The 21,455-nt window shown below is 40.1% G+C and overlaps 1 protein-coding gene across 2 annotated transcripts in view; it reads right to left on the bottom strand.

The window, feature by feature from the left end:
- Positions 1 to 2,780, bottom strand: part of LOC120541399 (cytosolic carboxypeptidase 4) — a 917,845-nt gene extending 915,065 nt beyond the window's left edge. For both annotated transcript variants that reach the window (XM_039772988.1, XM_039772990.1), the window contains exon 1: positions 2,627 to 2,780. In XM_039772988.1, coding sequence (XP_039628922.1) covers positions 2,627 to 2,702 — 76 coding nt within the window. In that variant the 5' untranslated portion in view covers positions 2,703 to 2,780. The remainder of the gene's footprint in view (positions 1 to 2,626) is intronic.
- Positions 2,781 to 21,455: the final 18,675 nt, after the last annotated feature.

The raw sequence follows: 21,455 nt of genomic DNA, 5'->3' as shown, positions 1-21,455 counted from the left end.
CCCACAAGCTTGTTACACCTTTCCAGACTGATATACCGATAGACACTAACAAGTTTTTTTCAGAAGGTTTTCTTTTCTTTTTTTTTTTTGTTTTGACAGGGGCACAATGTCAGATTTTACGCACCTGAAGATTGCACATCTGAATCCATCCATCCATTATCCAACCCACTACATCCTAACCACAGGGTCATGGGGATGTGCTGGAGCCAATCCCAGCCAACCCAGGGCGCAAGGCAGAAAACAAACCCCGGGCAGGGTGCCAGCCCACTGCAGGGCACACACACACACCCACACACCAAGCACACACCAGGGACAATTTAGAATCGCCAATGCACCTAACCTGCATCTCTTTGGACTGTGGGAGGAAACCGGAGCACCCGGAGGAAACACATCTGAATCCCTTGCATGCTAATCAAATAAACACAGCACCCAACTTTATTCTCTCTGAACTTCACCTCTGTAGGACTACAATACACCTAATGATCAAATCAAACTCCCTGCAAAAAATCTGCATATAATCAGACCACAGAAAAGTATCTTTTTCATGGCACTGAATATCTGTTAATGAGCATCATTTTCTCCCTTAGCGCTGACCTTTTTCTGTTATTCCCATTTATGGCATGATTAAGCTTCTAGGTCTTGACTGTCGTAATATGAAAGCTTTTGGATTAAAGCAGGTTTCTACATAGACTGGCTTTTCTTTTTGATATAAAATACTTTTAACTGCTTTACATTTGGCAAGGCAGTATATTTTCACAAAAGTAAGCAAAGAAATTTTAGACCTAGTGCTGACTTTGAAAACAGTTTTTGAGCATCAGGTAGAAATGAAAAACAGCAGCTACAGGTTGGTGAAGGGCCCAGACATTAGCGCTCCTCTACGCAATGCTGCATAGCAACATTGAGCCAAGATTTAACCACAGAAGACCATAAAAGTAAGGGTAAAAATAGACAAAGCTAGCGAAGTTAATTAAATTAATATCCATCCATCCATCCATCCATTCATCCATCCTCTTCTGCTTATCCAAGATCAGGTCACGGGGGCAGCAGCTTGAGCAGAGATGCCCACTTCCCTCTCCCCGGCCACTTCTTCTAGCTCTTCCTGGGGAATCCTGAGGTGTTCCCAGACCAGCCGAAAAACATAGTCCCTCCAGCGTGTCCTGGGTCTTCCCTGGGGCCTCCTCCCAGTTGGACGTGCCCGGAACACCTCACCAGGGAGGCATCTTGATCAGATGCCCGAGCCACCTCATCTGACTCCTCTCGAAGCGGAGGAGCAGCGGTTCTACTCTGAGCCCCTCCCGGATGACTGAGCTTCTCACCCTATCTTTAATGGAGAGCCCAGACACCCTGCGGAGGAATCTCATTTCAGCCACTTGTATTCACGATCTCGTTCTTTCATAGCTCATGACCATAGGTGAGGGTAGGAACGTAGATCGACTGGTAAATTGAGAGCTTTGCCTTACAGCTCAGCTCCTTTTTCACCACGACAGACTGATGCAAAGCCCACATCAAAGCGGACGCTGCACCAGTCCGCCTGCCGATCTCATGCTCCATTCTTCCCTCACTCGTGAACAAGACCCCGAGATACTTGAACTCCTCCAATTGTTTCCTTAAATATGTGAATGCTTGGGATATAAGGATTTTTTTTCCCTGAAATCCCATGAATTAGATTAGAAAACAATGCACAAAACATAACCGACTAGTCAAAAATGACAGCTCTGTGGCCTACAAAGGCTGAATACACATTAAGGTACCAGTTTAGCGACAGAAGAAGCACAGAACATTTACTCTGTTAATGAGTGTTGCTGGGAAGCTATTGTTGCTTTAAAGTGATAAAAGCCATTAACTTCTTCAAATGATTTCATTAATAGATGATTTGAAAATTTCTTCTGTATTTAAACTTGCAGTTTTAGGAAGTAATTTTTCATGACCAGACGAGAGACATTATTATGTTCTTTCATAAACATACAATCTCCAGCATTCGAGCTGAGGGTAATGAGACGTGTCTTATGAAAATGTCACCTTCAAAAAAAAAAAAAAATGACACATGGATGAAAATTAAACTTTTCTGATTGCTTGCTTGAAACTTACATTACTGAAGAGGAGCTTATAGTTATTTTAATAAAGAGGCTGTAATTGCATTGCTATGTTCCTTATTTTTGAAAAACAACAGTCAGAGGAATAAACCAAAAAAAGAGACACAAAGAACGATAGAAATACGATTACTTTAGAGATCAATAAAGTTCTGCAAAGGTAGACAAATCGATAAAAAAAGAATATCAGCATTCCCTACAGAAAGCTGGATTAGTAGGTGCCATACATAAGAATCAACCTTATGAAATTTCACTTCCCAAATTATATTTGCATTCTGTTGTTGAACAGAATTAGATTTTCTTTCACAACAATGTGTTACACTAAATGGTAATACTCTTAACAGCACTGCTTTGTGGGGAAATGAAATCTCGTTATCATTAACATACACCTCACTATTACAAACTCATATTGTATTTAAGATGCTGTCTTCATTATAAAAGCTTGCAACATGATTAACACTTCTCTAGGCCAATGATTTTGTACCAAAACACGTCTTTCATCCACTGTACAGTAAGCTTAAAAAATAAAACCTTACCACAGGAAATAAGATGTCCCCAGTCTTTTAGGTTTTCCCTCCATGTAAAATTAGTATATTTGCTGTAGTTGAACATAGTTGTTTTAACCACACTGGCAATATAACAGAGCGTTAGCTTCGTGGCTCTATGTTTATTTTAAATGATTAGTTTACTCTACGTCCCTATAAGAAATCTTCCACAACAACCCCCTGCCAATAGTGCTTTGCTATGACACTGGACAGAAATACTTTGCAGCTGAGAAGCCAACTTTGCTTGCTATGCATATTGTGTAAATCAAAAGAGCAGGCCTTGTCATCAGACTGCAAGACTTGAGTGGAAGCAAAGCAAAGGACATGTCCCTAATGGGAAGGCATGCTGGGACACTGCTGTCTCTGCAAAGCTGCCTTCTTCCAACAGAATGAGAAAGCTAAAAGGTGTTCCCTGAGCCCCACCCCTAAACAAAGCTCCTCCCACTTATGGGCAATCAACAATTGTAAGTCATATTAAAAAGCAATATTTAGTTAGCTCAATTAGACATTCTTCATTTATTTAAAAAATAGCAAGTGACAAGAATATTAATAGTTATATGTCTGTATTAGGAGAGTGTAATACCTACTTTGGTGACAAATTACTTATTGCTTATGATAGTGATTCTTATCAGACTAGACAATTCCATGAAAGGGTAGGTGGGCTTAAAATAATGTAGAATCATCACAATGTTTTATTAATAAGTCTGTCACTCTGGGACTGAAAGTTGTTTGAAACCACTTACCCAGCAGGAGAAAAAAGAGGAAACATTACAAATGGAAGGAAATCATTGAAGAGCAGAAGTGATACATACAAATAAATCATGTCATAACAAATGGCATCTAAAAAATAATGGTTGTGCATGTAAGGTAAGGTACCGCATATATTCGCGTATAAGTTGGGTCTTGAAACCCGAAAAATTGTTCATAAAATCAGACCACAACTTATACGGCCGTTTAAAAATGAAACGCTTAATTGTTTTTTTAACATCTTCTTGCCTCCTCCAATCTCGCATCAGTTTCTCAGACACATCGAATTTTGTTGCAGCAGCACAGTTATCAATTTCTTTCACCACCTCAACAGCTTTTAATTTAAAACCAGCTTCTGATCGAACACTCCATCGTAGATAAGGGATGCTCTTACGATAAAAGTGTATAAGGGTGTGAGATACAAACAGTGCAAACGTCTCTTTGGAATAATTTGGGTATTACTATTGTTGTCACTTTAGCGCAATAAATTGAAAAAAAAGGCTGTGTGCTCCGTGGTTACTACCTCAGGTGGGCGTGAGTTTTCCTCATTCAACTTATACGATCAACATTATAAAAGCCAGAAATTATACGGTAAAATCAAGTCCCGACCAGAACTTAAACGCGAGTATATATGGTAGATTGCCTAAAAGGGAAAAATTGTCTCCATCCGTGTTTTAGAATTGATATGCATTTATTTATTTTCAACAAGGGGCAGCAGAGTTTGTTTTCTACGTCTGGTGAGTATCTGTGTGGAGTATGCCCATTCTTCTGTTGTCTGTGTATGTCTGTAAAATACAGTATGTATGTTAGGTTAGTTATCATTTCTAAACCGGTCCATTGTGAGTGAGGGTATTTTTGTATGTGTCAGAGTCCTGAAATGAATTAGTGTGTTGTTCGGGTTTTATTACTGCCTTGTGTTGACAGCTGCCAGGTTAGGCTCTTGTCCCCCCCAACAACCGAGAATTAGAATAAAGGAAACTCTTTCAGGCTGGAGGCTTGGAGAAAGTTCACACTTGGCCAGGTCAACATTATCATCTTCTATTACCACACCTAATTTCCCAATTGGCAGTTCAAAGGCAGTAAAAAGCAAACTAGAAAGAACGGTGAATATATTGCAAAAAAGGGTGGATATAAACAAATAAACAATTCAAGTAATAAAGTATATACAGTGAATTAATAAATAAAAGATAAACCAATTAAATATACAACAAACACAACAAAATCACCTTTACACATAACACCTTGGACAAAATACACAGACAAAATCAGGATAGAAACAGTCACTGATAGAGGTTGTTAAATCACGACAAATGCCAGCATAAATCCTTGAAGAATGACGAATGAAAACATTAGTGAGCTGATTGTGCTGTATCAGAATGATTAAACTGAAACAATCTCACTGGAATGAGCAGAATACAAACAGACGTGAACATTTTTCAGGTAAACAGTGGAAACAATGCTTTTCTGTTGTACTTCTGACTTGATGAGATGGACACTAGTAATCCCTCTGCATTGGTAGCAGTCATTAGAACTTGAAGTGGTGGTCCTGGTTGCTGTTATTGTCATGATTTAGTATGAAACAGAATAGAAAATTGATTTTTGAATATTCCCAGTATATATATATATATTGTCAAACACGTGTACATACAGTAGATGTGGGCTTAAGGGCTCTGGTGATTGTAATCCCTCAGCTGGTGCTGTGTCGTAATGCCTTTTCCCTTTCTCTCTCTGCAGACCAGAAGACTGATGGCTGCAACTCCTCTGATATCACTTCTGTTGCCCATCTGCCTGGACCTGCCTCTTCCTGCTTGTAGGACTTAAAACCAGGAGATCTGTCATCTTGTATTAGCATGTGCAGTGCACCATCTATTGGAATGTATTTTTTAATGCACGTACTAATAAAATGCATTGCATTTTTCATTCCAACAGATAGCACATCACAACTATTTGTGGTAATAAAATGCATTACTACAAAGGCATGTAATGACACATGTAATGCATTTTATTACTACAAATAGTTGTAATGTGCCCTCTGTAATAATGATAATGATTATATATATATATATATATATATATATATATATATATATATATATATACAGTATTTATATACAGTGGAACCTCGAGATACGAGATTAATTCGTTCCAAAAGTGAGCTCGTATAGCGAATTTCTCATATCTAGAACAAACTTCCCCATTGAAAATAATGGAAATCCAGTTAATCCGTTTCGCACCCCCAAAAATATCAACATAAAAATCAATTTTCCTAACCAATAACACTGATAAATAATATATACAAGTGGAACCTCGGTTTGCAAGTAACTTGGTTTACGAGTGTTTTGCAAGACGAGCTAAATTTTTTAATTTTGACTTGATAAAATGAGCGATGTCTTGCAATGCAAGTAGTATGGATACACTTTGTCTGCTGAGCGTCATGTGATCATAACTGAGCTGATGGTTCTTCTCTCTCGTGCGCATCTCTCTCTCCTTATCTCTCTCGCTCGCGCCGCGTCTCTCTCTCTCTCTCCTTATCTCTCTCGCTCGCGCGCGTCTCTCTCTCTCTCCTTATCTCTCTCGCTTGCTCGCATGCGCCTCTCTCTCTCTCTCCTCTTGAGGGCAATCATCTCCTATTCTCTGTCTGCATGATATTTTTGGATACGCTTATACGGCAAACTACTACAGCGAAACAATGAAATCACAAGCGCACAAACGCGTAGATCCTCACGCTACGGGAGAACAAGGAACACTGAGTGAGCTGACGGGCTGGCAGCGTCAGCTTGGGTGAATCCCCGAGTCGAGACAGATCGGGAAACGCGTCACGCATACCCACAGCCTGGCTTGTGGCTCATTATGCGAGCCAATGCTCATATTTAGATCCGAATTTTTCACTCATACTTTTCTCGTATCTTGAATTTCTCGTATACAGAGGTGATCGTATCTCGAGGTTCCACTGTATATATATACATGCCAAAGAAGCTGTTTTAAATTAAATTATTTTTGTATCTGGAGATCCTCTGAAATTCTCCTAGTAGGTTTATTAATAATGCTAATAATAATAATACATTTTATTTCTATAATGCCTTTCCCATGCTCAAGGCACTTCACAGTCTTAGAAAGAACAGCAAGGTATATGTAACATAGGATACAAATATTTCTACACAGAACGCAAAACAGATAAATACAGGATATACAAAGAGTTAAATAGAAATAATAGAAAAAAAATACACTAGAATAAAATACTAAATTCATTACTAAAAGAAATGCCTGAACAAATAACATAATTTATGATATAACGCTGACACAACATATCTTGACCATCAGGACAGTGAGGTAAACTGAAGGAGGAGGCAGAATGTCAGGTTAAGTTCAAAGCCTTCTTGAACAGATAAGTTTTCATTTTTTTTTTTTAAAGGATAAATGGAGTCAGCTGGTCTAATTAATTTCTGGACGTCATTCCAAAGTCTGAGTGCTGTACAGTTAAAGGCCCTGTGACTCATAGAGTGCAGGTTAGTGTGGAGTGTGTCAAGATTGCCAGAATCAGAGGACCTTAGTGGGCAAACAAGAGCATAGTGATGGAAAAGGTCACTGATGTGGTCCGGTGCAAGGCGATTTAAAGCTTTGTAGGTTATTAATACAATTTTGTACTCAATCCTGTAAGACACAGGGAGCCAGTGAAACAGGATGGGTGTGACGTGATTGCTGTTGCTGGTCCGTGTTAGGACTCTTGCAGCAGAGTTTTGAATCAACTGGAGCTGTGATATAAGATTAGAAGCAGGATCTGCCAGTAGAGAGTGACAATAATCGATGTGGGATGTGGGATGTGATAAAAGCATGGACAGGCTTCTCGGCATTACAACAGGAGAGGAATGAGTGAAAACATGATATGTTACGGAGGAGAAATTAAGAAAGTTTCTTTATGTCATTGTCAAGAGTGACTAAAAAGGAGCTAATTTTCTTAAATTGTGCTTTAGTGACAATTTGCAGGAGTTCAGTTTTGTTTGAAGTTAATTTTAAAGAGTTCTGCTCAATCCAGGATTTAATTTAACTGAGGCAAGTTGTGAGCTGTGAACTCTCTCATGAAGTTTCACTTTCAATATTGAAATAGAGTTGAGTGTCATCTGCGTAAAAATGACCCAGTCCATAGCTACAAAAGATATGGACAAGAGGAAGCATACAGATACAGAAGAGCAGAGGGTCGAGGACAGAGCCCTCAGGAATGCATTGTGTGACTGGCGCTGAGCTGAATCTGCAATTTCCAAGCCTAATAAACTCTTGCCTATCAGAGACTAAATAACACTGCAACAAATCCAATGCTCAGAACAAAACCCATGAATCTATTAACAAAAGAAAGTCCCGACTGCCTAAAAATACTTTCCCTAAATGATTCATATTTACATGGAAATATCCAGAATCTTGGACACAGAATTAAGTACGCCACTATCTTATATAGGCAGGAATTGATGACACACTGTCACATGATCCCTGAATCACATGACTGGCAACAAGCATAGCAACCATGAACAAAATGGCCACACAGAAACACAAAAGACTGAGATTCAAGACAAAATGGTGGTGCGGCAACATTATAAAGTGGATAATCTTGATCACTTAGTGTCAAAAGTCAAGGCAGAGATAAAGATTTTAGGTGTAATCATGGACTTTAAATTGCACATTAACCAGATTACTACAACGACATTTTTAAACTTAAGAAACATTGCAAGATGTTTTGTGTCGGCTAGATTGCTGCATTCCTACCAGGACTACCTAAGAAATGCATTCCATTGCAGTTAGTCCATAATGCAACTGCAAGAATCTTAACTGGAAAAAGAAAATTTGAGAACATCTCAGCAGTCTTAGCATCATTACACTGGTTACCTGTGCCCTTTAGAGACGATTTTAAAATACTGCTAATGGCATATACAGACTGCAGTGGACTGGTGCCCTGCCCGGGGTTTGTTTCCTGCCTTACGCCCCCGGTGTTGGCTGGGATTGGCTTCAGCAGACCCCCATGACCCCTGTAGTTAGGATATAGCGGGTTGGATAATGGATGGTATATAAAGTTTCCTTCTTCTTATATTTTGCCCCACATCATCCCAAGTCATAACCATAGATCTAAAAGCAGTCTGCTTAATATTCCAAGATCTCAGCCAAAAAAAGTGGTGAGGTGACATTATGTTGTTAAGAACCAAAAATCTGGAATACTCTACTAACATAATGTTTATTTAAAAAAAAAAAAAAAGAAAACTTGTGAAAACCCTCTTTTTTAATTTGGCTTTTTCGTTGCTACAGTTTACTTGTTCTTAATAAATTCTGCATGCATAAAACTATTATATTCTTTATAGATTTACAATGGATTTTGACTTTACTTTCTTTTCCAAAATGACACCACCACCTGATCAAGGCACCGTGTAGCCCCCTGTGATGCTGAAATGAAGGTGGGTGCCCCAACTGTCCTCGAGACCTACTACAGCCAATCCTCTGGGACAAAACCTGGAAACATGGAGGAATGACTTAGGAACATTTATGTTAGGTAGAATGCCCAGTAAGGGCTGGGTGGTCTTTTTGCCTTGGGAACTCTGCAGATTTTGTTTTATTTTTCTTTAGCTTAACTGAATTTTTTTTTGTTCTCCTGACCATCTGATCTTATCATTGCATTCGTCCTTACAGACTTACAATACGATGTTATATATAAGGACTCTGCTTTTCTACTAACTATATATCTATGTTATCCATCCATCCATCCATTACAGTATATCCTAACTAATCTCACTCCATCTTATATATTGGAATGTCTGACACCTTATATTCCAAATCGTAACCTCAGATTCTCAAATGAGTGTCTGCTTAGAATTCCAAAAGCAAAACTTAAAAGAAGTGGTGAGGCGGGCGGCCTTCTGCTGTTATGCACCTAAAATCTGGAATAGCCTGCCAATAGGAATTCACCAGGCTGATACAGTAGAGCACTTTAAAACACTGCTGAAAACACCTTACTTTAACATGGCCTTCTCATAACTTTACTTTAACTTAATCCTGATACTCTGTATGTTTAATTCATTATAATAACTATTCACGGTGGCTCTAAAATCCGTACTGACCCCAACTCTCTCTTCTGTTTCTTTTTCCGGTTTCTTTGTGGTGGCGGCCTGCACCACCACCACCTACTCAAAGCATCCTGATGCTCCAACATTGATGGACTAAAAGCCAGAAGCCTACGTGACCATCATCATCAAGTCCTTCCGTGAGAACTCTAAATACAAAGAGGACTGTTTCATTTATGTTAGGTAGAATGCCCAGAGGGGATTGGGTGGTCTAATGGTCTGGAATCCCTACAGATTTTATTTTTTCTCCAGCCGTCTGGAGTTTTGTTTTGTTTTTTCTGTCCTTTGACAGTGCCAAAAGCAAAGGTGACAATTGATTAATTAGTATCAGTCAATCCATTCCTCTTTCCCATCACATACACATTCTCAAGCCTTTTAGGATTTCAGGATGCCAGAGCCGATCCCAGCTGCACTAGGCACAAGGCAGGAAACAACTTTCAAGAGGCTGCCATTATATTGCAGGGCGCACACACACCCCCACACACACACTCCCATACACTGGGGCCAATTTAAAGTCATAAATTTATCTGACTTGCTCTGACTTTCAGGCTTTTGAGGAGGCTGTGATGATGCAATATATTTTAGAAGAGTCTGGCATTGTGAATTGGAAAAAATCTAAAGTAGTCAGTTTAATTTCCAAATGGCAAATGCCACGCAGATGTAGGAAAGTGTTAAATAAATAATCTGTGATAAAATCTGAATGAGTGTAACGGATCAGAGGCAATTAGGTACTCTTAAATGCAGTGAAAATTCATGAAAAAAAGAATTAGAAGTCAGTGGGCTAACCAGAAGATATTCTCAATGAGCAGAGAGGTTAGGAGCACACGCCGATGCAGTGCATTGCTGCACCCACCTCAGGATGCCAGATTAGGACCAGAGTGCAGCCATCCAATGGGTGACATCTCAGCACCAGTCCAGTTCAGATGGAGTGGAACCAGTGTGAGGTTTTTTTATTGTGGCTGGAGGGCCAATCCTGCCACCAACCCCCAGGTTTTTCCTTGCAGATTGGAGGGCCTACATGCAGGGCTGGATGCAGATTAATGCCATACCACAGGACAGGCAATGAGCAGGTGGTATCAAAAAAACCGTATAACATTACAAAAATAAAAAATGTTTTAATTTTAAAGCGAATAACAAAGAGGCTGGGATAGATATCAAGTTCCTTGGTGAACTAGCTTCCCATATAGAGTTTGTTCTTGATTTGCACCTGATGCTGACTGGATGGTCTCCACCTCCCTGTGATTCCGTAATAAAATATATATTGTGGACACTAGGGGTCGCTGTTGCCCCATGAAACCCACCAGACAGACATCCAAGACACACTTGTAAAAAGCACCAGGAAGAATTTTAATATTTTTCTTCAAATACAATGCACAAAGCACCACACTCGCCACAATTCTCCAGTACTCAATAATTAATACAAATAATCAATAACAATAACAATCCTCCACTACTCCCAGTAGCTCCGTCACTCTACCACCGAACTCCGGCTCTCTTTGCTGGGTCTTCATCAGTCTTTTAAATAGTCTATGACCCGGAAGTATTTCTCCCGGGTTAAATGCCACATCATCCTTCCTCAAGTAGCCCAGAAGTACTGCAGGCTTCCGTCCTCGTGACTTCGAAGTACTTCCAGGTTGTCGTAACAGTAGGAGTCCCCAGGTTCTTTGTGAGCTCCCCCTGGTGACATCCACAGCACCCAACAGGGTGGACTCCATGTCCCAGGATGCCCTGAGGGAATCCGGGTAACCGTTGCTGTCCAGGGAAGCTGCCACCTAGCGTCCCGGGGGATGCAGTGCCCTGAAAAGGCTGCCTTTCTCTATTCTTTTCTTTCAGGGACGTCCCTCACAATATATATATATATATATATATATATATATATATATATATATATATATCCCGTGACCCTATTCGGATTCAGCGGGTTGGACAATGGATGGATGGGTGGATATATATATATTGTCAGTGATGCCAGGGGCAACGTTCTGGCCGGGACGCCTTGAGGGACCGAAAGAGGGTCTACGCCCTCCCTGGATCACGTAGTGGCCACCACCCTGGTTGCTTTGGAGGCCACGGGTAGAGGGCTTGGAAGCCCAACCCTGTAGGGACCCGTGGTCACCGCCAGGGGGCGCCTCAATGCCTTGGGAACCCTGGACCTCAGCACTTCCGCCACACCAGGAAGTGCTGGGGGGAAGAGGAGCAGGGACACCCGGAGAGCTTCGGAGAACAGCCGCACTTCCGCCACACTGAGGCGTGTCCAGGGAGGAGTGCCGGGAAACACCTGGAGCCCATCCGGGGTGAAATAAAAGGGGCCGTCTCCCTTCATTCGAGGCTGGAGTCGGGTGGAGGCAGGACAAGGCAGGAGAAGAGAGAGAGGAGGCAGCCCGAAGAAGAAGGCATTGTGTGGCCAGGACTTTGTGGGGTTGTGAGAGCACTTTTGAACATTGTAAATAGTGTAAATAAACGTGTGGTGGTGACTTAACAACATGTCTGCCTGTCTGTGCCCGGGCCGCATCCACAATATACACACACATATATATATATATATATATATATATATATATATATATATATATATATATATATATATATATATATATATATATATATATATATATATATATATATATATATATATAGTCACAAATCAGACCATAGACATAAAAAGGTTTCTGGGCAGCCACCTATATATTGTGCCTTGGATGCAAATAGGTTTTAAATTGATCGAGATGATCACAGGTTCGAGTCCACAACAGAACTGAATATAACAGGAAAAGATGGTTGGCTTTAAAGCACGGGACCGGAAGTGACTGCATCACTGACCCCAGGACCGAAAAGTGATGTCATCACTGGTGCTGGAAAACAGAAGTGACGTCATCACTGGCGCCAGGACCTGGAAAGATTTCCCGTGGATGGTCTGCAGAAGATTGAGTAAGAGAGTAAGTGCAGCTCGCCACCCCCTGGTCTGGCATGGCAGTACTATTCTTCAGGCCTTTCAGATGTTTCCCAATCGTGCGTGTGTGACAATATATATTAGTACATTTCTACCAAATGCTGTGGAGTATTTCTAAGCAAATTGTAGAAAAAGCCCAATTGTTCATTCACTGCACAAGTTCCCTAACAGCACAGCTGAACGTTCCTCACATCAGATCTTGACCTGACATTATTTTCAACATTTTAGGTGAACAGAAATTGTTGTTTTGTTCTCACGTTCTTTTCTGAACCCCGGGTTTTATAGTCGACTGGGCTGCTTCATGCATGTTTGATTCCCACCAAGACAGTTGATTCTTATATTCAGTACTTTTCATAATTTCACTTCTCCAGCCTGATTTCCCATTTTAGGGAAGCTATTAATGTATTTCAGAAAACTGCAATCCCCTACCATCTTGACCTGTAGTTATTGCCACAGCATTTCTCACTTTGGATTAGCACACAAATGAACTTGACACTGAGCTAGCTGCTCCCTTTTTAGTATTCTGTGCCATTTGTGCCAGTGTGCATGTAGTGCTCATCACTAAGCAAACTCCACAGAAATATTTAAATTTAAAAAATAAAAAAAGGAAGTTAGGCATTTAAAGCCGTGACAAGAAATATAAACAATTGGATTTCTTTGAAATGTAACTATCATACTAGATAAAACTTGAGAAACAAACGTCTGAAGTAATTTGTTATAAGGTAAAAGAATTTAAAGTAGGTTAATGTTACATTTACTCAAATCCATAATAAAGATTGTTTTTTAAATCTGAAGCTAACAAGTGGAAGAAAAAGGCCTAAGGTACATTTACCCTTGGATATATCACAAAATGTAGAAATATTTGGGACTCCACTGAGGTGAACAGAATAACTTAATAATGCCGTAAAGATTAACCTTTTGTAAAAGTGTCAGCTCTTACACAATGAATCACTCTTTATGTTTCAGATGTACAGGACACTCTGATTTGCATTCCCATTTTTTATTCTTTAAACTCAACCCCTTTCCTCTGTTTCTTGATGCTGTAATATTTAAATAATTGCCAGAAACGACAGTTATATGTAGGCATGTAGTTATGGTCCTTAAGTGACGCTAATTGGCAAATTGAACTGCAAGCAAGAAAAAACACGTCTGTAATTAGAGCTAAACAGGTTGAAAGTGAGCTTGAGAAGTCAGCTTCTGAATGCAGTCGAAACAATGTGGAATTAAATCTAAAGAAACCCCCAAAAAATGGATAGCGCACTTTAGGTGAAGCAAGAAGATCACTCTCACCCTTATACACCCTTACACCCCTTAACAATTAATAACTTTACATCCATCCATTTTTCAACCCGCTATATCCTAACTACAGGGTCACGGGGGTCTGCTGGAGCCAATCCCAGCCAACACAGGGCACAAGGCAGGAAACAAACTCCAGGCAGGGTGTCAGCCCACCGCAGGGCACACACACACACCCCAAGCCCAATTTAGAATTGCCAATGCCCCTAACCTGCATGTCTTTGGACTGTGGGAGGAAACCCACGCAGACACGGGGAGAACATGCAAACTCCACCCAGGGAGGACCCAGGAAGCGAACCCGGGTCTCCTTACTGCAAGGCAGCAGTGCTACCACTGCACCACCATGCCACCCCCATTACTTTACATATCACCTCTTTATTATTTTTAAAATAATTATTACTGTTTTCTTTTCACTACAGAGATATTAAAAAGGCAAAATGTGTTGTAATCATATCAAATCAAATTAATCAAATCAAATCAATATTTGTCACATATACACATTACATTGAAATGCTTAGTTGCTCAACACCTATGACCTACAAAGGGAAAAATAACAATACATAACTTTATAAAGTTAGGAACCGAATCAGAAGGTGAAGCTGTTGATTTACCAGTCGATCTACGTCTCTACCCTCGCCCATGGTCAAGAGCCTTGTGTAAAGACCAAAAGATTTAGGTCATAGGTATAAGCAGCCCCTAAAATGAGCTCTCGCCTTAGGGTGGCTGGCCTCTCCCTTAGAGACAGGGTGAGAAGGACAGATATCCAGGAGAGCCGCGGAGTAAAGCCGCTGACCCACCGCATCGAGAGTGGATGATTAAGGCGGTTCAGGCTTTTGATACAGATGCCTCCCTGTAGAGGTTTTATGGGCACAACCAGCTTGGAGGAGACCCCAGGGAAGACCCAGGGCTCACTGAGAGGAGTATATCCCCCAGATGGCTTGGGAATGCCTTGGAATCCCACAGTGTGAGTTGGTGTGGCTGGGGAGAAGGACATACGGGCTTCCCTGCTAAGACTGTTACTTCCAGCAACCCAGCTTCAGATAAACGGTGGAAATGAATGAATAAATAATTGAACTTTAGAAATTAAAATCATTAATAGAATTATAAATATATAATGCATTATTATAATGAATAATGATAATAATAATATCAATAATAATTCTGAAGACTAAATAGATAACTTAATGTGAGAGCGTTAACAATAGGGCATCAAGTATTTCTAGACACTTTCCTTATTTAACATGTGAATGGACTAATTAAGTAGCTGCCAGTAAAATAGAGACACTCATTATAAAAACTGGCAGCTATGGTCTTGTACGCGTACTAATGAACTGCTTCAGATGTTTGTCGTTCAACACAATAAAGTCAGTATGCTGTCACCGACCTTGTAGGATCAGCCACAGTGTGCTCATTCCTTCAGTTTAACGGGCAGATACTCAGTGGTGAAAAAGATAACAATATGGGCTATTAAAAGGATACTGGCAGCTAATTATTGACTTATGTAATGCAGTTTTATATACTGTGGACGCGGCCCGGACACAGACAGGCGGACATGTTGTTCATCACCACCACACGTTTATTTACAAGTATTTACAATAATAAAGTCAGTGCACACACACAAACCCCACACAGTCCTGGCCACACAATGCCTTCTTCTTCATGGCCACCTCCACTCTCCTCTCCTGCTTTGTCCTGCCTCCACCCGACTCCAGCCACAAATGAAGGGAGACGGCCCCTTTTATTTCATCCCGGATGGGCTCCAGGTGTTTCCCGGTATTCCTCCCTGGACACGCCTCAGTATGGTGGAAGTGCCGGCTGTTCTCCCGGAAGCTCTCCGGGTGTCCCTGCTCCTCTTCCCCCCAGCACTTCCTGGTGTGGCAGAAGTGCTGAGGTCCAGGGTCCGAAAGGCATTGTGGCGCCCCCTGGCGTTGACCACGGGTCCCTACAGGGTTGGGCTTCCAAGCCCTCTACCCGTGGCCTCCAAAGCAACCAGGGTGGTGGCCACTACGTGATCCAGGGCGAGCGTAGACCCTCTTCCGGTCCCTCAAGGTGTCCCGGCTGGGTCGTTGCCCCTGGCATCCCTGACAATACATATGAATATATTTTAGAAGTATTGTTTCTTTTTACTATTAAATAATATACCTGCATGTATAATCGTTTGTGCTGGTGGCCTAAAAGCTCTACGTAACACTTGGTTGATCCTAAAAGTTCTTTCTCTCTGGAACTTCCAGTTAGAAATTTACTTAGACATACATAGAAACTTTAATGACCCTGAAGGAATTTGATATATTCAATAATTAACAAGTTTAGCTGAATGGAACACACGTTTATAATCTACTTTTATTACTATTTTATAAATTATTTTCCTTTGCCTCTCATTCACAAAAAAAAATGATTGGGAAGGAATGACACAATTTAGATGTAATATAGTGTAAGACCTGTCATTTTCGATGGGCAGCATAGTTTTTAATGTTTCAAAATATCAGGTTAATTTAAAATTATGTTGTAACTAAGAACGAAGCAATGCTAGTTATGCTGAAAAAATCAGAACCGTTTTCTGGAATTTTATTCCCTCAATGAACAGGACTTTCATGAATTCTCGAGCCACAACACTATGCCAAGCTTTATCGTTACTGGTACATGCCAGGCTAAGAGATGATGGCTCAGCACCTAGTATGACTTGCCCTAATCCTCTTGGTTGGATCTGAAAACTGCTGGAATAAGCCCAGCTTGTCACATTAAGCAAGGCTTACATGCTAACATTCAACTCAGCCCAACTCAGCATGTTTCTAGTACCACCCTTGCCAAAAAGAAAAGAAGAATGAAAATGAATGAATGAATAAATCATAAAGACCAAGACTTTGACTGGGCACTTCAAGGACACACTGTACATACTCACGTATAAGATGGGCCTTGAAACCCGAAAAATCGATCATAAAATCAGACCTTGACTTTTGTGCGCGTTTAAAAATGCGACACTTAATTTTTTTACATCTTCTTGCCTCCTCCAATCTTGCACCAGTTTCTCAGGCACATTGAATTTTGTTGCAGCAGTGCAGTTACCAATTTCTTTCACTACTTCAACGATGTTTAATTAAAAACCAGCTTCATATTTTCTTCTGATTGAATGCTCCATTGTAGATAAGGGATGCTCTTACGATAAAGGTGTATGAGGGTGTGAGATACAAAGAACACAAATCAGTACAAACGTTGCTTTGGAATAGTTCAGGCATTACCGTGTGGTCACGTAGGCACAATAAAGAGAGAGAGAAAGGTTAGGAGCACACACAGATACAGCGCATTGCTGCACCAAGATAGAAAAAAAGGCAGTGTGCTCTCTCTGGTGGGAGTTAGCATATCATATCTCTTGGACCAATAGCGTCAGTTTTCGCATTCGACTTATACGATTGACATTATAAAATACCGGAAATGATACTGTAAAATCAAGTCCTGACATATCTTTGTGGGAACTTATCCAAGAGTATATACGGTATGCTTTTTAATGTGCCCAAGATTACTGTCCCGTTAAAAATACAAAGATCTTCTAAACCTTCAGTGATATGACAGAGGGGTATTCGAAATAACGCTATACTGTATTATTTACCCTATACAACTCCAGGAACCTCACAGACAGATAAGCAGCCTAGGCTTGAGCTGGGAGAACTTTCTGCTCAAGTTGAATCCATTAAGGACGGTGACAGGACAGCAGGCTGCTTGCTGCTTGTGCTGATCGATACATTTACAAAACAAAAGATGCTGATGGAGAGGTGTGAAGGGATTTAAGGTGGGTCGGGATTACGAGTTTTTTCGTAGGCGTCAGGGATGCTACTGTTAAAAAATTAACTTCATTCACAGACCCACTCTGTGAGAAAACACGTCAACTTTTTTTCCTCTTTATATCCCAATACACAGCTCAAGATGGAAAATATTTCATGTAAATGAATATCCATTACCGTTACCAGTTTTCTTGAACATATGAAATTGCTCCACAAGATTAAAGTCCAAGTATGGTCCCCCATGGTTATTTAAGGTATTTATATCTAATTCAGAAATATATGTCAATTTGTTAGTTCGTAAGATAGTCTACTTGACAGATTAATGTTATGTTCACACTGCAGAGAGTAAATAATTAGAAAGAATATTAAACAAGTGACACTTCACATCTGATGTAGAAGTACCACACTGAAGCAGTTGTGAATGTTAAAAACAACTCCCTGTTTACTAAACATCACTTTAAAGTTGTGCCATTGTTGAGGTACTCAAATTGATTTCCATAATACAGTTTTCTGATTAAATTATAGAACCAAAACAACTTGACAGATGTAGGGTGAGATTTGTGCTTAGAGCGGTTACTGAAACCTTGTAACACCATTCTAGATAACTGATGAGACAAGAGCTGTGCATGAACATCAACTTCAATATGGGTACAAATAAAGCTCGATAAAGCCCGGGCTGTGTTGCCCTCGTAGTTAAGGAACTGACTAAAATGTAAACTTGTTCAAATGCTGTTATACTTGTACTGACACCACGGCAAGATGATAATAAAACGTAAGCAGCAGGCCTAGCAGTCCTGTTAAATTAGACATTTTATCTTTCCTTATTATGGCATCTGACACTAATGGTGCTATTTTTTCAGGGTTATGTCTAATTCAATGAGCATTTCTTTCTTACATTTTTTCCATTCTTTATAAACCATTGTGAAAGCATAAGGCTAGTGCATGTTCGTTAAACAAGTGCCTATGTTTAAATGGAAGCCCTATCAAACAGAGCAATAAAAAACAAATGTAATTGTACAATGATGTCATTTATTTTAAGATTTACAAGATTTGATGAAAATTGCAAATCCATTTTTAATCCTAATGGAAAAAGCAAAGGAATGAAAGCCAAACCTTATGAAAAAGTACATTTCTATGTAAAAATGAAACTACAAGTCAGAGCGAGTACTTCATCTTTGAATATTTAATGCTTAACCACCATCTGCTTGGCCATACAGTATACATGAACTGCCTCAGGAGTTTTACTTGTATAGCATCAGTTACCAACAGGCAATGGAACTGCAAAATGTAGACGGTTGTCTGGCACCACAACTGCTTATCCAGAAACATTGACTGATGTGCAAAGAAAGTATAAACTGCTCCTTGTAAAATCACATTGATCCTCCAAACATAAAACATCGGTAAGCACTCCACATTATGAAAAATATAAAATCCTATTGTAACATTTTAGTTTGGGTACTGCAAAAATGCATCCGCTATTCATGTCCTCTTATGTAACAAAGGCTGTTTTGTTATTATTATCACTTACAGTATATAGCAGCAGTAAAGTTGTTACTAATCTGTGCAACATTTTCACTTTGGAATGGTCAGAAGTGGCTTAAATAAGACATACTGTATGTCTCTTGATATTGCAGCCTTTAGTATAAGACCTGCGAAACCTTAGAATTCATAAGACCTCAATATGTGCGTCTTGGGAACTGCAGGTCTGACATCGTGTGCAGCAATACAGGAGCGCCGCAGGGGACTGTACTTTCTCCGGTCCTGTTCAGCCAACATACATCAGACTTCCAATATGACTCGGAGTCCTGCCACGTGCAAAAGTTCGCTGATGACACTGCTATTGTGGGCTGCATCAGGAGTGGGCAGGAGGAGGAGTACAGGAAGCTAATCAAAGACTTTGTTAAATGGTGTGACTCAAACCACTTACATCTTAACACCAGCTAAACCAAGGAGCTGGTAGTGGATTTTAGGAGGCCCAGGCCCCTCATGGACCCTGTGATCATCAGAGGTGACTGTGTGCAGAGGGTGCAGACCTTTAAATATCTGGGAGTGCAGCTGGATGACAAATTGGACTGGACTGCCAATACTGATGCTCTATGTAAGAAAGGACAGAGCAGACTATACATTCTGAGAAGGTTGGCATCCTTCAACATCTGCAGTAAGATGCTGCAGATGTTCTACCAGACGGTTGTGGCGAGTGCCCTCTTCTACGCGGTGGTGTGCTGGGGTGGCAGCATAAAGATGAAAGACGCCTCACGCCTGGACAAACTTGTTAAGAAGGCAGGCTGTATTGTAGGATTAAAGTTGGACAGTTTAACATCTGTGGCAGAGCGACGGGCACTAAGCAAACTCCTGTCAATCATGAAGAATCCACTGCATCCACTTAACAGTGTCATCTCCAGACAGAGGAGTAGCTTCAGTGACAGACTTTTGTCACTGTCCTGCTCCACTGACAGACTGAGGAGATCATTCCTCCCCCACACTATGTGACTCTTCAATTCCACCCGGGGGAGTAAATGCGAACATTAATTTTATTTTAATTCTTTTCATTTTTATTACTATTTAATTTAATATTGTTTCTTTGTATCAGTATACTGCTGCTGGATTATGTGAATTTCCCCTTGGGATTAATAAAGTATCTATCTATCTATCTATCTATCTATCTATCTATCTATCTATCTATCTATCTATCTATCTATCTATCTATCTATCTATCTATCTATCTATCATATAGTGTCTTCTATCTATCTATCTATCTATCTATCTATCTATCTATCTATCTATCTATCTATCTATCTATCTATCTATCTATCTATCATAAGTAATTTTGCCAGCATATAAAACGCAACACTGCACAGAGATGAAGAACTTATTTTCTGATGCTTTATAAGACTATTGAATACCAAAAGAAGCCTTTGCTAAGATCTTGTTCCATAAGAGTAAAAGATGTATTTTTGTAGTACCTGAACGTAAGTGTTACCAATCCTATAATATATGGAGTTCAACAGTTGTACAGAGCTGTAAGAAAAGAAAATCTGAGAAAAGAGTTAATCCAAAGTATTGTCCATATCAGTCATGTCTATAGGTTCACAGCCTTCAGAAATACTGTAGTTCCTCTTCAGAACCAACCTCGCTCGCTAACCCCTGAGGATGGGCACTGGATGCCCGTCACCCCTCAAAGGGGTCACTCCGTTAGAGAAAGTGATTGTATTTAAAGAGATGGCATATAGAAGAGTATGCAGGGCGTTTGGTGCTTAGTTATTATCAACGTAAAATCAGTTACTTGAGTACTTCACTACGAATACTTAACAATAAATGTATTTGGGACATTCTGAGCATTCAGATGAATAACTTCACATGTGGATTATGTGACACAAGTAATGTAAAAATTTTTTCATTGATGTTTTGATATTCTTTGATATTCACCATAGACTTATGTTCTATCAGATGTATTTTTATCATCATTCTGCATGAACAACATAACATTTCTTTCTCTGCCATCACTACAGACTACATGGGGTAAGTAACATATACAAAACAGCATTTTGGAGTGGAGTATTCCTTTAGGATTTTATGTTATCCACCTTAACAGAAGGATAAGTGTCTGTGTGTCCATCCAGTCACAGCATTGTGCCTCCGTCATTCCAATAGATAGTGCATCATTGCATTCTAATAGATGGCACATCACAAACATTAACACTGCTGTTATGAATCCCATACCAAATGGAATATAACAGAGGCATATACATTGCATGGTGCATTGCAAACGTTAACATTGAGGTATACATTGATTACTTAGATTTCAACCCATCTTAGACATGTAGCACAGCTTTTAAGATAATAAAATATAAAAACTGCTGTGCATCTGTGAATACGCTTCGAAACCATATTGTAATGACCCGGCAGTCAGCGCTGACAGCGTGGTGCATTGTGGGTATATTTCTGTAACGTTT

This window comes from Polypterus senegalus, chromosome 12, assembly GCF_016835505.1.
Source record: "Polypterus senegalus isolate Bchr_013 chromosome 12, ASM1683550v1, whole genome shotgun sequence".
Taxonomy (NCBI): Eukaryota; Metazoa; Chordata; class Cladistia; order Polypteriformes; family Polypteridae; genus Polypterus; species Polypterus senegalus.
The sequence above is the reverse complement of the archived record's forward strand: the minus strand, read 5'-3'. Positions and strand labels throughout refer to the sequence as shown.